The sequence below is a fragment of the Natrix helvetica genome, assembly GCF_964273705.1.
Source record: "Natrix helvetica genome assembly, chromosome: 6".
In the NCBI taxonomy this organism is placed as follows: domain Eukaryota; kingdom Metazoa; phylum Chordata; class Lepidosauria; order Squamata; family Natricidae; genus Natrix; species Natrix helvetica.
Genome location: NC_138553.1, coordinates 82,160,477 through 82,174,581, shown reverse-complemented (window position 1 = coordinate 82,174,581; position 14,105 = coordinate 82,160,477). Strand labels below are relative to the sequence as shown.

Here is a 14,105-nt window from a genome sequence, read left to right as displayed (position 1 = left end):
CTTGCCCTGCATTTGGACACTAGCTATTGGGCAGCTCTCCGAATGAGATAAGGTTCGTGTTGATAAATATTCCTCTGAAAGACTGTTTTCTAAGCCTTGCTGACTGAATGAAAGGAATTCACAGTCGTGTCAGTAAAAGGGGTTTTGCTGGGACCCAGAACAGATTAGGGAAGCTCGGGGTGGATAGAAACCCAAATAACCAAACGGGCCTTTTCGGCAAGTCCTTTACTAGCAATTAATATTCTACAGTTGTTGGTCTTCCTTCCTCACCTTCAAAACAAATCAAAAAGTCACAGCTTTAGAAAACAAACACAAGTAGGGCTCCTCTCGTCAGAGGGGTGGGAGGCCAATAATAATAATAATAATTTTCTCCGTTGTGTAATTTCAGTTCGCCATTCTTCGACTCCTAAAGTGCGAAAACTCAGAGGAAATGGCAGCCGAGCTGCAGAACAAGCTCGGATCCAAAGTGAAGTTGCATTCTGAAGGGGGGCAAAATGGGATTTTCCTTAGAGGGTCCCAGAAGTTCAGGTTTCATGCCAGTCTTTCCAATGGAGGCGTGGGGGTATCACCGCTGTATCTCCGGCATCTTTCCCCCAAGATATTTACATATACAGAGCACAACCAACAACAACGCCAGGAAGGCAGGTCTATTCTCTGCTTGAAATTGGGAAAATAGTGGATGCTTTCACCCGCAGCATCTTCCTGCAGGTTGAGAAAAGAAAAGAACACAAATGAGTCTGATAAATCCAGAAACGTTGGATGAGGGGCTGGGGGCTTCATTTCTATTTGAATGCATCTCAGAGCATTTACCTTCCCCCCCCCCACTCCCGAGATTAAGTTGGCTCCCACTCTAACATTCTTTCCGAAGGCCCCGGAGCCGTGGTTTTGCCAGTGGGACTGGGGAACCCAGAATGGGATGAAATGGCTGGTATGTTATGTGTGTGGTCGCCAGGATGGGGAATTATGATTTAATGGGTTTTCTTTTTTTAATGATTGTTCCTTCTTGCACACGCTGCTTTTGTATCCTTGTAAGCCGCCTTGAGTTGCCATGTGTGAGCGGTGGGCAATATAAATTTTGTAAATGAATAAATAAGAGAGAGACAGAGACAGAGAGAAAGAGAGAGAGAAAGAGAAAGAAAGAAAGAAAGAAAGAGAGAGAGAGAGAGAGAGAGAGGAAAGAGGGAGAGAGAAAGAGAGAAAGAAAGGAAGGATGGAAGAAAGCAAGAAAGAAAGAAATGAAGGAATAAAGGAAGAGAGAGAGAGAAAGAGAGAAAGACACAGAGAGAAAGAGAGAGAGAGAGAGAGAGAGAAAGAGGAAAGAGGGAGAGAGAAAGAGAGAAAGAAAGGAAGGAAGGATGGAATCAAGAAAGAAAGAAATGAAGGAATAAAGGAAGAGAGAGAGAGAAAGAGAGAAAGACACAGAGAGAAAGAGAGACAGAGAGAAAGAAAGAAAGAGAGAGAAAGAAAGAAAGAAAGAAAGAAAGAAAGAAGGAAAGAGAGAGAGAAAGAGAGAAAGAAAGGAAGGATGGAAGAAAGCAAGAAAGAAAGAAATGAAGGAATAAAGGAAGAGAGAGAGAGAAAGAGAGAAAGACACAGAGAGAAAGAGAGAGAGAGAGAGAGAGAGAAAGAGGAAAGAGGGAGAGAGAAAGAGAGAAAGAAAGGAAGGAAGGATGGAATCAAGAAAGAAAGAAATGAAGGAATAAAGGAAGAGAGAGAGAGAAAGAGAGAAAGACACAGAGAGAAAGAGAGACAGAGAGAAAGAAAGAAAGAGAGAGAAAGAAAGAAAGAAAGAAAGAAGGAAAGAGAGAGAGAGAGAGAGAGAGAGAGGAAGGAAGGAAGGAAGGAAGGAAGGAAGGAAGGAAGGAAGGAAGGAAGGAAGGAAGGAAGGAAGGAAGGAAGGAAGGAAGGAAGGAAGGAAGTCCTATGGCACCCAGTATCTGGTGGTACCAAGAGCCCTTCCAAATTAATTAATGAATGCATTAATTGCAGATCTCAATTCCAAATCTCACTTACTTATTTAGGGCTCTTCCCTTTGCATAGGAAAAAAGCAATTAGGAATACCAGGAAGATCACAGATCCGATGACCATAAGCGCCAGCTGAAGGAAGTGCAGCAGTTTGATCTTGTTGGTCACTTTGGATCGGAAAATGTCTGCTTTCTCATCACCGATAACAGCCGTCTAGAGAAAGAGAAAGAGAGAGAGAGAGAGCATTTTTCAGCATCCTTCCAGCAGAAGAGTACAGCAGCAGGAATCATCATCTTCTTTTAACAACCCTGAATGGAGCTGAGTATTTACTGGCCAGATGTCCTTCCTGTTGCCAATGCGGAGTTTTGTTCAGCAGATCAGTGCCGGGATTCAAAAAAACTTTACTATCGGTTCTGTGGGCGTGGCTTGGTAGGCGTGGCAGGGGAAGGATACTGTAAAATCTCCATTCTCACCCCACTCCAGGGGGAAGGATACTGCAAAATCCTCCTTCCCACCCCCTCAGCTGTGACATGGGGGGGGGGGGGCAGAGAATAGATGGGGGCGGGACCAGTCAGAGGTGGTATTTACCAGTTCTCTGAACTACTCCAAATTTCCACTACCAGTTCTCCAGAACCTACTGAATACCACCTCTGCAGCAGATATATTCTCAGTGCGCCCAGAGCGAGAAATATCTGCCTCTACCTAGGATCAAACTCACGGTCTCCTGATTGTGAGGTGAGAGCTCCACCTCTGGGCCACTGTATCACTCTTCCTATTTGGGCACATGCTTCATCCTCATCCTCATCATTTAACGACCCCATAATCCCTTGAGGGGTGGAGTCTGGGCAACTGAAAAGTGCTAGCAGAGTCTTTCAATGGCCAGATGCCCTTCCTGTCGCCAGGACAGAGTTTTGTTTCAGCAGATACATTCTCAGTGTGAAATATCTGCTTCTACCTAGGATCGAACGCACAGTCACAGATTGGGAGGAGAGAGCTCCAGCCTCTCGGACACCACAGTACTCACGCAGCAGCAGGAATGCTCTTCCCAAATTAGTGCTATTTTGCAATTTGCACAATTTTTACAGCGGGGAAGAAGACGACTATGGCAAGGAGCCAACGGATTCTCTGTGATCAGTTGGAAAGCCAGCAAAAAGTGGAGGAGCAACAAAGCAAGGAACTTGAGTTCTGGAGAATCCTCACACCTGGCTTAATAGCCCCAAAGGCGCTTTTTCCAAAAGGCAACTGGACTTTATTTTTCCTGGAGGATGTTTCACTTCTCATCCAAGAAGCTTCTTCAGTGCTGACTCATTTCTGACGCTCACTTCAGCCAGAACGGAGGAAGCTTCTTGGATGAGAAGCGAAACCTCTTCCAGGAAAAAAAAACAAAGTCCAGCTGCCTTTTGAAAAAGCACCTTTGGGAGAACCCTGACCTGCATCACTGAGAATCTAATACAGAAAGGTTACGAATGCGAATAGTTTCCGTGTGTTTAAAAATGCCTCTTCTTGGCTGGGCCAGAAATTAATGGCTGCAGGGGAGTGGGGGGAAGCCACAGGGAAACACTTTGATGGCTCTGGGTTTTCAACAAATGTGTTGTGGTGAGAGACTCAGACAGTGAGGAGGTTGGGGAGGAACATGGGCCAGTCCTGGACTCTGGCGAAGGCTTTGACAAGGGCTCTGTGCCAGAGGCAGGGCCAGGGACGTCTGACAGTTATCAGCTGCCTTCGGAGTTGGAGATCAGTGGGGCAGGAGAACAGTTGGAGCCTGTTCCCGATGTGTGCATGTGCAGAGCTGCCAGGAGAAGGGAACAGCTAAGGAACAAGGGCCGACTGGGGAGTAAAGGAACAGGTGGACGGTGAATGGCCCCTCCCATAGGGAATAAAGAGGAGCGAAAGGGGAGTGGAGTTTGCAGGAGACAATTAGTTCGCTTCATTAGTGTGGAGATTTCTTCGTGACTCTCAGAGACTCCTTGCCAAGTATTTTCTTGTACAGCGTTGAGTTCAGAAGATATCAGCCTGGCAGCTCTCCAAGCCTGATACGGTCTGTGGTTGTAAATTCACACTTGTTTGCAGGGAGTTTGCTGGATGTGAATGAGAGGAATTTACATGAGCTTCATAAAAAAGGGGTTTTGTCGGGGACAAGGAGCCTGCTTCGTGATTTGGTGAAGCCTAGGTCAGAACAAAACGTGCCCTTTCCCCAGTTAGCAATGAGAGGAAACCCCCTAACCAGAATGGTTAAGTACTGGATCTTCATCCTTTCCCTGTAGCACAGAAGTCGAGAAGAAAGCAAAACAACAGCTCCTGGTTGATGGCCAGGATGACTTGGGTATCATCCAAAAGGAAACCACCCAGATGTCAGGCCTGGAAGCCATCTTCTGCATTGGGCCTTCAGGCCTGCCACATTTTCTACTGTGGGAAAATGGGAGGGGGGAATTATATAGAGTATGGGTAATATATAGTCAAAACAACATTCTTTTCTCAGAGAATCAAGGTCACCTTGTCCTGCAGCTGCAGTGATGTAACTGGGAGGCATCTCCAGTTGGGACAGTGCCTGATTGGACCATGTGATGGACATGTATGTGCTGGGCAGGGATTTGAACTTTCGTTTGGGTGTGGAAAATCTGGAAGCTTTCAGGTTTTCCCAGATGTGCCAATATGACACCTCTAATAAAATGGAACTTTGAGGCTCCTCAAGCCTCAGGGTCTTCTTTCATTGGGGGCGTTACTTGGAAGCCTGGCAGCAGAATTTTCTTGCTTCTGTATAACAAGCTTGAGAAGTTTACATCGGGGGAAGCAGCGAAGGCTTGGAAAGGAGAGAACGAGTGATCCTGGAAGTAGGTTTCTGCTGGTTTCATTTCAGAGAAAATCAGGTCCAGTTAAGGACAAGATCTCTGGATCTTCTCCCAGATTGGAGACTTGAGATGAGCTCTTAATCCCTCCATGATTAGTACTGTGTTTCCCCAAAAATAAGACTAGGTCTTATTTTCTTCCAAAATAAGCGCTTACGGGGAGGTCTTATTTTCGGGGAAACAGGGTAGATGATCATGTAGACGCAGAGTTTGGGGGGGGGATTTCCCCTTTCCCCTTTTTTTGTTGTTGGTTCAATCAACAGTGATCCCAGATTGGTCAATGAGTCAAACAATAAAGGAAGGATTTGGAGCAATTGAAAAAGGCATCCACTCACCTCATTCAGCCACAAAATAGGAAAGATAAAGTGATGTTTAATTTGTTTTAGTGCTCTACAGGGGAAAAAAAGGGGAAAAAAAGCAACATTAGAACAACTCAGTTTGGGCCAGCTGTCTTTTCTGACACTACAAGAAACGGTGACCACATTACTTTGATAAAGGTTCCCCTCACACATGTGTGCTAGTCGTTCCCGACTCTAGGGGGCGGTGATCATCTCTGTTTCTTAGCCAAAGAGCCAGCGCTGTACAAAGACGTCTCCGTGGTCATGTGGCTGGTGTGACTCAACGGCAAAGGTGCACGGAACGCTGTTACCTTCCCACCAAAGGTGGTTCCTATTTTTCTACTTGCATTTTCACCTGCTTTCGAACTGCTAGGTTGGCAGAAGCTGGGACAAGTAATGGGAGCTCACTCAGTTACACGGCACTAGGGATTCAAACCGCTGAACTGCTGACCTTTCTGATTGACCAGCTCAGCATCTTAGCCACTGAGCCACCAAGTCCCTTTACCTTACTTTGAGCTCTATACTATTTTTCTTGGGGCCACCTGAAATTGCCTGGTGGAGAAAGTGCCTGTGTTAATTGGCTCTTCTTCCAACCAGTTGGAAATGTCTACATTCATTTAGATCAGGAGGGTCAAACTCAATTTCATTGAGGGCTACATCAGAGCTATGGTTGACCTTGGGGGGGGGGCATGGCCAACTGGGTGTGGTCAACTGATTGGGCATGGCCAGCTTGACACCACTCACTGGGATGGCTGATTGAGTGGGCATGACTGACTGGGTGGGCATGGCTGACTGGGTGGGCACAGCCAGCTTGATGCCACTCACTGGGATGGCTGACTGGGTGGGCATGGCTAACTGAGTGGGCGTGGCCAACTTGATGCCACTCCCCAAACTGCTGACATGTTTCCTCTTTGCATTAGGCAGACTGGGCTGAAGCAACGCAGGCTGGCCCCTTACATTTTCCACAATGGCCCCACAGGCCAGATCTGACCCCATCTTGTGTTTGGCACCCCTGGTTTAGATTGTTACCTTTGAGAAAAAAGGCTAAATTTCAACTCATAAAATTGCCTTGGTGAGGAAAGGGGGGAAGCGCATTCCACGTATATCTTCGGCTAGAGTCTGATCTTAGATTACTGTAGCAGGCTTGGGAGGGGTGCACCTCATTGGAGAATGTGATTTATGACACAGACTGAGCGGGGGGGGGAGGGGGAAACAGGGGCATAAAGTTCAGCCATAATTAAAATGAGATCAGATCTGACTGCAATCGGATATTGCTGAAATGGTGTTCCTAATAAATGACTGGATTTCTTTTGAAACTTGGCTCGAGGCTCATGAATTAATTCTTTCGGAAACCTGACACTAATGGCATTTTCAAAATAAGCAAAACACCGCAAGGAAAACTCTCTTTTTGATGGCTGAGCACACACATTTATGGAAGGGCGGAAGAGTTCAAGAGCGCAAAAGATAAGGCCTTAGCTATAACATGAATGGAAATGTCTCAGATAATTAAGATGGGTTGATATCTTGTCGTCGTCGTCCCCCCGTTGATTTTAAAGCCTACAACCAACTGTTCTCCATCTGTCCTATCAGATTGTTTCAAAAGAGGCTTCCAGGATATTTGAAGGCCACAGTTGACCTCTATGGTCTGCCCATCTAAAGGGGGTGGAGCTTCAGTGAGGATGTCAGACCTGCCATCTTGCAGACTTCAATCCCTTCTTGAGATGCTGTTGCCCATAAGCCAGTTCTCCTGACAAGCATACATGAAGAACAAAACATCCACCTTCCCCCCCCCCCCCAATAGAAAAGTACAACCTTCAAGACTTACGTGATTTTTTTATTCGGTTTCACCAATATATTAATCTGCAACCTTTTTGCAAAGTTCAAGGTAAATCCTGTGGTCTAAAAATAATAATAATAATACAGTGAATTTTGGGGGTGGGGGGATTATTTAAATATTAGTGGCATTACATAGAAAAAAATAATGCATTCAGATGCGGAGTTTGGAAAGGTTTTACCAGCATTGGACAAGGCTGAATCTCAATAGCCAGGAAGCCATATCAACCATAATTGTGTCGACGATTTCATTGTAATTAATTGAAACCGGATTTTCATCCATTTTGAAATGGATGTTTGCTTTTAAAGTTGCTGCATTTTTTAATGCGCTTAGAATCATCATCCTCTGTTAACAACCCCATAATCCATTGTGGGAAGGAGTCAGTGGTGGGTTTCAAAATCTTTAAGAGCCTCTTCTGTAGGTGTGGCCTAGTTTATGGGAGTGGCTTGCCAGCCATGTGACTGGGTGGGAGTGGCTTGACGGCCATGTGACTGGGTGGGAGTGGCTTGCCAGCCATGTGACTCAGTGGGAGTGGCTTGGAAGTCATGTAACGGTGGGCATGGCCAACTTGTAAAATGTGGTGAAACTCACTTAACAACGCTCCTGCTTAGCAACCAAAATGTTGGCTCAGAAACTCTGGCATTGAAGCGTGCAAGTCTTAAAGCTGTCAAGTTACAAGACCCTTGCACCCCTAACCCTTTAGAAAAAAACACCCCAGGGGTGTTCAAACTTGACAGCTTTAAGACTTGTGGACTTCAGCTCCCAGAATTCCTCCTCCAGTCATGTTGGCTCAGGAACTCTGGCATTGAAGTGTGCAAGTCTTAAAGCTGTCAAGTTACAAGACCCTTGCACCCCTAACTCTTTAGAAAAAATAAACCCCAGGAGTGTTCAAACTTGACAGCTTTAAGACTTGTGGACTTCAACTCCCAGAATTCCTCCTCTCGCTCTTCATCTTGATGATGTGTGGATGGGCGGGCGGAGGGAGCTGGAACCGGTTCTAAATGGCACTGTAGATTTGTGGAACCTCTTCTACAGAAGAGGTTAGAACTGGCAGGAACCCACCCCTGGAAGGAGTCTGGGCAGCTGAATGAAGCTGGAAGTTTACAGGCTGATGGGCCCTTGAAAAATCTACATCCCACCTACAGACCAAATGAACTACTAGGAGAAAACATCCCACTTCATTGAACAAACTCCAAAATTAACTTCAAGGGTCAACTTTCATGGCAGAGAAGGCCTGGATATGGATCTAATTTGCAGTCACTTACTGGTTCTACATCCAGAAAGGTTTTGTGTTCTTCCACATCTGGCTTCAATCCGTCAACAAACTGAGAAAATTCCGGACTTGCATGCAGGAAATGGGGCAACGAGATGTAGACTGGTTTACCTATAGAAATAAAATGGAAATGAAGACGATGTACAAGCTGTATCCTCCAGTTCCGTTCTACTAGCGAAACTGAATGGAAGAATGGAGACGTTTCTATCTTTGGGGAAACAGCCAACCAGTCAGTGAAGCTTACTCACCAAGTACAACTCCTAGTAAGCTTGGTGTCAGGCCTGCAGCCGTCTTTTCTTTTGGGCCGTTGCCTGACAAACTTTCTATTATTCTACTATGCCTTTTCTATGGTGGGAAAATGGGCGGGGGGAAGGTACGGAGTTAGATGATAGGTAGCCATAACAACATTCTTTCGAGAAAGCCAAGGTCATCCTTTGTCTCTGCACCTCTGCACCTGACTGGCATTGGATGGGAGGAATCTGTCTTCGTGGCAGTGGGAGATTGGACCATGGGATGGACTTGTGGGTGTGGGGGCAAGATTTTGAACTTTCAACTGGGTGGGCAAAACCGGGAAGCTTTCAGATTCGGGTTTCTCCAGATGTGCCAACATGGCTCTCTTCATAAATTATGTGTGGCCCTCCCGAGCTCTGTTTTCACTGGCAAAGGGCTGCAAGATGCAATTCCAGCCACAAATGGAGCTCTGGGGGATTGTGCAGGGCCCTTCCGAGCTCTATTTTTGCTGGCAGAAGCACCATGGGCCGGTCCTTCACTGTTTACAGGGTGGGCCTGTGGGCCAGATCTAAGCACCGAGGGCCGGATTCAGCCCACGGGCCTTGAGTTTGACACCCTTGCTTTATTGACTTGATGTTTAAACCCATTACTCTTTTTATTCACCTCTGGATTGCAATGAAAAATACAAGTTTTGAGGAATGTCCACTGATGCATAACATTCTAGTCACCTCTATCATTAAGAAGGGTTTTTTTAAAAAATGTGCATTTTCACTCCGTTACCTGCTTTGCAGGAGCTGATATCCAGAACTCCACCCAAGGTACAGTTATTGCTTATGGTCATATCAGTGCAGAAGCAAACATTGTCCGGATTGGCTTGGGGCGACGCAAAAGCCGCCGGAGGGATAACGAAGCGATAAAGGGGGATGCCTTTCACCGCCTGCTCGCTTTCAAATGTGGCGAAGATTGACCTGTTTCGTAAAAATAATATGATCACGGCATGATCAAAAAAGGATCCAGCAATCTTGTCTACGGAAATTCTCAGCCGTCTGGGTCACGGTTGTCCCAAAATGGGCTTTCACAAAAGGCAACTGGACTTTGGTTTTTCCTTGAAGACGTTTTGCTTCTCATCCAAGAAGCTTCTTCAGTTCTCCAGTCGGAACTGAAGAAGCTCCCTGGATGAGAAGCAAAACGTCCTCAAAAAAAAAAAAAAGGCCAATTGCCTTTTGAAAAAAATCCCCTATGGGACATCCACTAATCTTGTAGTTGTCAATCAACCAACTACAGTCAGTTGCTTAACCACCATAGCAGAAAATAATAATAATCTATATATAAATGGGTCTGTGCGTATTTGTGTGTTCCAGCATAACTCTGGAACGCTTCAAACAATTTCAACCAAACTTGGTTCATAGATGACTTACCCTCTGGAAGCAAATACTGTGGGGGTAAGAGATCCCTAACACTCCTCGGGGGAGGGGGTGGTGTTCTGTTAAGATACAGCCTGTTGTGCCTTAAAATGGATTCTACTGTACTGCCATAAAATGAAGCACAGTGAAGTTGCCATGGTAACAGCTTCACAGTACTCTACAAGGGGAAAAATCCCGGGCAACGCCGGCTTATCAGCTACTAGTAATTCATAAAATCGGGCACTTAACCACCACCCCTTGCTTAGAACCAGAAATCCGCCGTTGCGGTGATAAGTTGTGGTTTACTAGTATTTGGGAATGAAAGGAATTCGAGATCATTTACCTGCAAATATCAGAGGAGAAGAAATGCAGCTTTTCCTCCTTGGTCATAAACGGGTGGAATGAAGCCGCATCTGTGAGTTACAATCAGAACATCTTGTGAATGGCGAGCCTCGCAGCGCATACAAATATCCTGCCTCTGAATTCAAAGCGCAGCTTTGCAACCGAATCTCTTTCCCTGTTCATCCAATTCAGCTGTTCAGTTCTAACTGTTGGGTTATCAGAGAAAGAAGCAGGCCGTCCAGAACTAAAGAATTAAAGAGTATTTTCTCCTTTTGACAACATCCTTCTGGAGTTGGCCGATGTGGCACCTCAAGGCAAAATGGGACTTAAAACCTGGAAAGCCATTTATCGAACAGTAGGTGCCCCAAAAATTAGAATACAGAGAATTCCATGCGGTTTTCCAACATTTTGGAAATGGTTTGTCAACATGCTTTTCTGAAGTTGAGATATATTTGTTTAATTGTGTGTGTGTGTTTGTGTGTGTGTGTGTGTGTGAGAGAGAGAGAGAGAGAGAGAGAGAGAGAGAGAGAGAAGGCAAAATGACCTATGACCTATCATTTGTTGTTTGTATTACACTGAGAGCATCTGCACCAAAGATAAATTCCTTGTGCGTCCAATCACGCTTGGCCAATAAAGAATTATGTTCTATAAAGAATTGTATCCTAAGAACTAATGATCTCACACTTAAATGAGGAGAATCAGTTTAAACAGGACCTTAAATTAATCTTGCTTTCTGTAAAAAGCAGAAACCTTTAAACCTCCAAACATGCCACTTCATTTTTAGTGTAGCATTTGCAACCAATTCCCCCCACCTCCCCCTAACATACAGCCTTTATTTTCTAACTTTAGGGAACGTGTCCTGGATATCTATCCGTCTTTCTGTTTTCATAAAGTTCAAAGTTTCTTCTTGATTTTGATAGGGTAAAGAACAAAAGCAGGGGCACTGCTTTACAGAACAGAATAGAATAGAATCCTTTATTGGCCAAGTGTGATTGGACACACAAGGAATTTGTCTTTGGTGCAGATGCTCTCAGTGTACATAAAAGGACAAGATACATTCGTCAAGAATCACAAGGTACACCACTTAATGATAGTCATAGGGTACAAATAAGCAATCAGGAAACAATCAATATCAATATAAATTGTAAGGATGCAAGCCACAAAGTTACAGTCTTGCAGTCTTAAGTGGGAGGAGATGGGTGATAGGAGCGATGAGAAGACTAATACTAATAGTAATGCAGCCTTATTGAATGGTTTGACAGTGTTGAGGGAATTATTTGGTTAGCACAGTCATGGAGTTCGGGGAAAAAACTGTTCTTATGTCCAGTTGTCTTGGTGTGCAGTGCTCTATAGTGTCATTGTGAGGGTAGGATTTTTATTGGATTTTATTGTATTTTTTACTTTATCTGTTGAAGTAGGATCTTTAGGAACTTTGCACCTTGACTTCAGTTTCCAACCTTTTCCCAGTTTAATGCAGGTCAAAATGTTTATTGTGTGTTCTACACAAAAATGAACATTTAATACTGCTCCCATACTTACCCGTGCCATTCACCATACTGCAATAACTTTTCCAGTATTTGACGGTCCTTTGAAAAGAAAGAAAAGAAAACCGAAGTAATGAACCGAAGGACAGAAAGGGGGAGTAGTGAGCTCCCTCTCATATTTGGGCATACCAGGGGTTGTAACACAAACACACACACACACACACACACACACACACACACACACACACATCTTGTATTTGTGCTGATAAATAATTCAAATCCCAGTAAGGGTATGGCTAGCTGATGAGAGCTAAATAGCTTGAAATAGATCTATACTAGTCTCCCTTTATTTATTTATCAGTACAAATACAACACATATATATGTGTGTGTTGGTGTGTGTGTGTTGGTGTGTTGTATTTGTGCTGAGAAATAAATAAAGGGAGACTAGTATAGATCCATTTCAAGCTATTTAGCTCTCATCAGCTAGCCATACCCTTACTGGGATTCGAACCTGGGCTAGCTGATGAGAGCTAAATAGCTTGAAATAGATCTATACTAGTCTCCCTTTATTTATTTATCAGCACAAATACAACACAAATATAAAAAGGCAACATTAAAAATAAAAATATGGTTTTCTGCCTGGATGGTTTTCTGTAATGAGCCGAAGGACAGAAAGAGGGAGTAGTGAGCTTCCTCCCATATTTGGGCATACCAGGGGTTGTAACACAAATACATACATACATACATACATGCATGCATGCATGCATGCATACATACGTACATACATATATATGCAAATACATCAAGAATTCACAAAACAGAACAGATTGCTAAACTGTTGTAATTTTTTTTAAATAATAGCTATATTTTCCCCAAATATATTATACCTGCTGTTGTTAAAAGTGAGGATAGTTCCTTTCTTCCTTAAATCATCTTTCCCACTGTAAATTTGGTAAGGGCCATCAAATGTTTCATTGTACTTGAATGGAAGAAAGAGAGAAGAGAAAATTAATTTTTGATACAAACAGGCTCCATCATCAAGATAAATGGGCTAGCTTTTAAAAATCTGATCTACAAAATCTAAGATACGAAAAATGTTCTTCATTTTCTGTTTTTAGTATGACACTGGTGTTCTAAACCCACCCACCCACCCAGAATAAAAAAAAAACCTGTTGACTTTCGATCAGCTATGCTAACTCAGAAATCATAATTCTAATTTCAATTTCCTGAATTTTAAGGAGGTGTTGGTAAAATGAGGACCCAGATTATTGGGGTCAATACACTAACATTATAAACTGCATAGAGAGGGCTATAAAGCCTTCTGAAGCAGTATATAAATCTAAGTGCTATTGCTATCCTTCCTTCCTTCTTTCACTATCCTTCCTTCCTTCCTTCCTTCCCTCGTCCCTCCCTCCCTCCCTCCTTCCCTCGTTCCCTCTCTCATTTCCTTTCTTCTTCCTGATGGCACAATGGTTAGAATGCAGTATAATTTGTGCTCACTGCCAGCAGTTTGACTGTCACCAGGCCCAAGATTGACTCAGCCTTCTGTCTTTCTGAGGTCAGTAAAATTAGGACCCAGATTGTTGGGGAAAATATGCTAACATTTGTAAACCACTTAGAGAGGGCTGTAAAGCACTCTGAAGTGATATATAAGTCTAAATGCTATTTCTATTCCTCCCTCCCTCCCTTAATTCCTCCCTTCCTTTCTTTCCTCTCTTATTCCCTTTCTCATTCTTCTTCCTGGTAGCCCAGTGGTCGGAATGCAGTACTGCAGGCTAATTTGTGCACGCTGCCAGCAGTTTGATTCTCACCAGGCTCAAGCTTGATTCAGCCTTCCATCCTTCCTAGGTGGGTAAAATGAGGACCCAGATTGTTGGGGGAAAGAGACTGACTCTGTAAAACCGCTTAGAGAGGGCTGTAAAGCACTGTAAAGCGGTATATAAGTTTAACTGATATTGCTATTATATCAGCGCACACGCTTTTCTTACAATCATGTCACCAGTAAATAATTTTCTCTCTGAGTTCATACTCACAGGGTAGAATACTCCTACAACTGTATTAACTTTCACCATTGGGATTTTCTTCAAGAAGGGATCGTCATAGCCCCAAAGTATTTCTTTGACACTTCTCGTTTGGAGGAAATTTGATTTTGATGACTTCATCCAGATATCCATCAAAGCCTGAATAAGTCCAGTTTTAAACAACGCTGGGGCAGCCTGTGGGAAATACCAACATGACTTAAAGTTTGGACACTTGGGATGCAAATAGATGCAAACAGCCTTTAAGTATGTCCTAAAGGTAAAGGTAAAAGTTCCCCTTGCATGTATGTGCTAGTCGTTCCTGACTCTAGGGGGTGGTGCTCATCTCCATTTCAAAGCCGAAGAGCCA

At 44.0% G+C, this 14,105-nt stretch overlaps 1 protein-coding gene across 5 annotated transcripts in view; it reads right to left on the bottom strand.

The window, feature by feature from the left end:
* Positions 1-210: 210 nt before the first annotated feature.
* The window catches only part of LOC309394421 (platelet glycoprotein 4-like), a 74,770-nt gene continuing 60,875 nt past the window's right edge, over positions 211-14,105 (bottom strand). For all 5 annotated transcript variants that reach the window (XM_081957557.1, XM_081957558.1, XM_081957556.1 and 2 more), the window contains 10 exons: positions 13,751-13,933; positions 12,605-12,696; positions 11,772-11,818; positions 10,234-10,303; positions 9,268-9,455; positions 8,249-8,367; positions 6,975-7,048; positions 5,147-5,201; positions 2,014-2,178; positions 211-702 (listed from right to left, as the gene is read on the bottom strand). In XM_081957557.1, coding sequence (XP_081813683.1) covers positions 2,014-2,178; positions 5,147-5,201; positions 6,975-7,048; positions 8,249-8,367; positions 9,268-9,455; positions 10,234-10,303; positions 11,772-11,818; positions 12,605-12,696; positions 13,751-13,933 — 993 coding nt within the window. In that variant the 3' untranslated portion in view covers positions 211-702. The remainder of the gene's footprint in view (positions 703-2,013; positions 2,179-5,146; positions 5,202-6,974; positions 7,049-8,248; positions 8,368-9,267; positions 9,456-10,233; positions 10,304-11,771; positions 11,819-12,604; positions 12,697-13,750; positions 13,934-14,105) is intronic.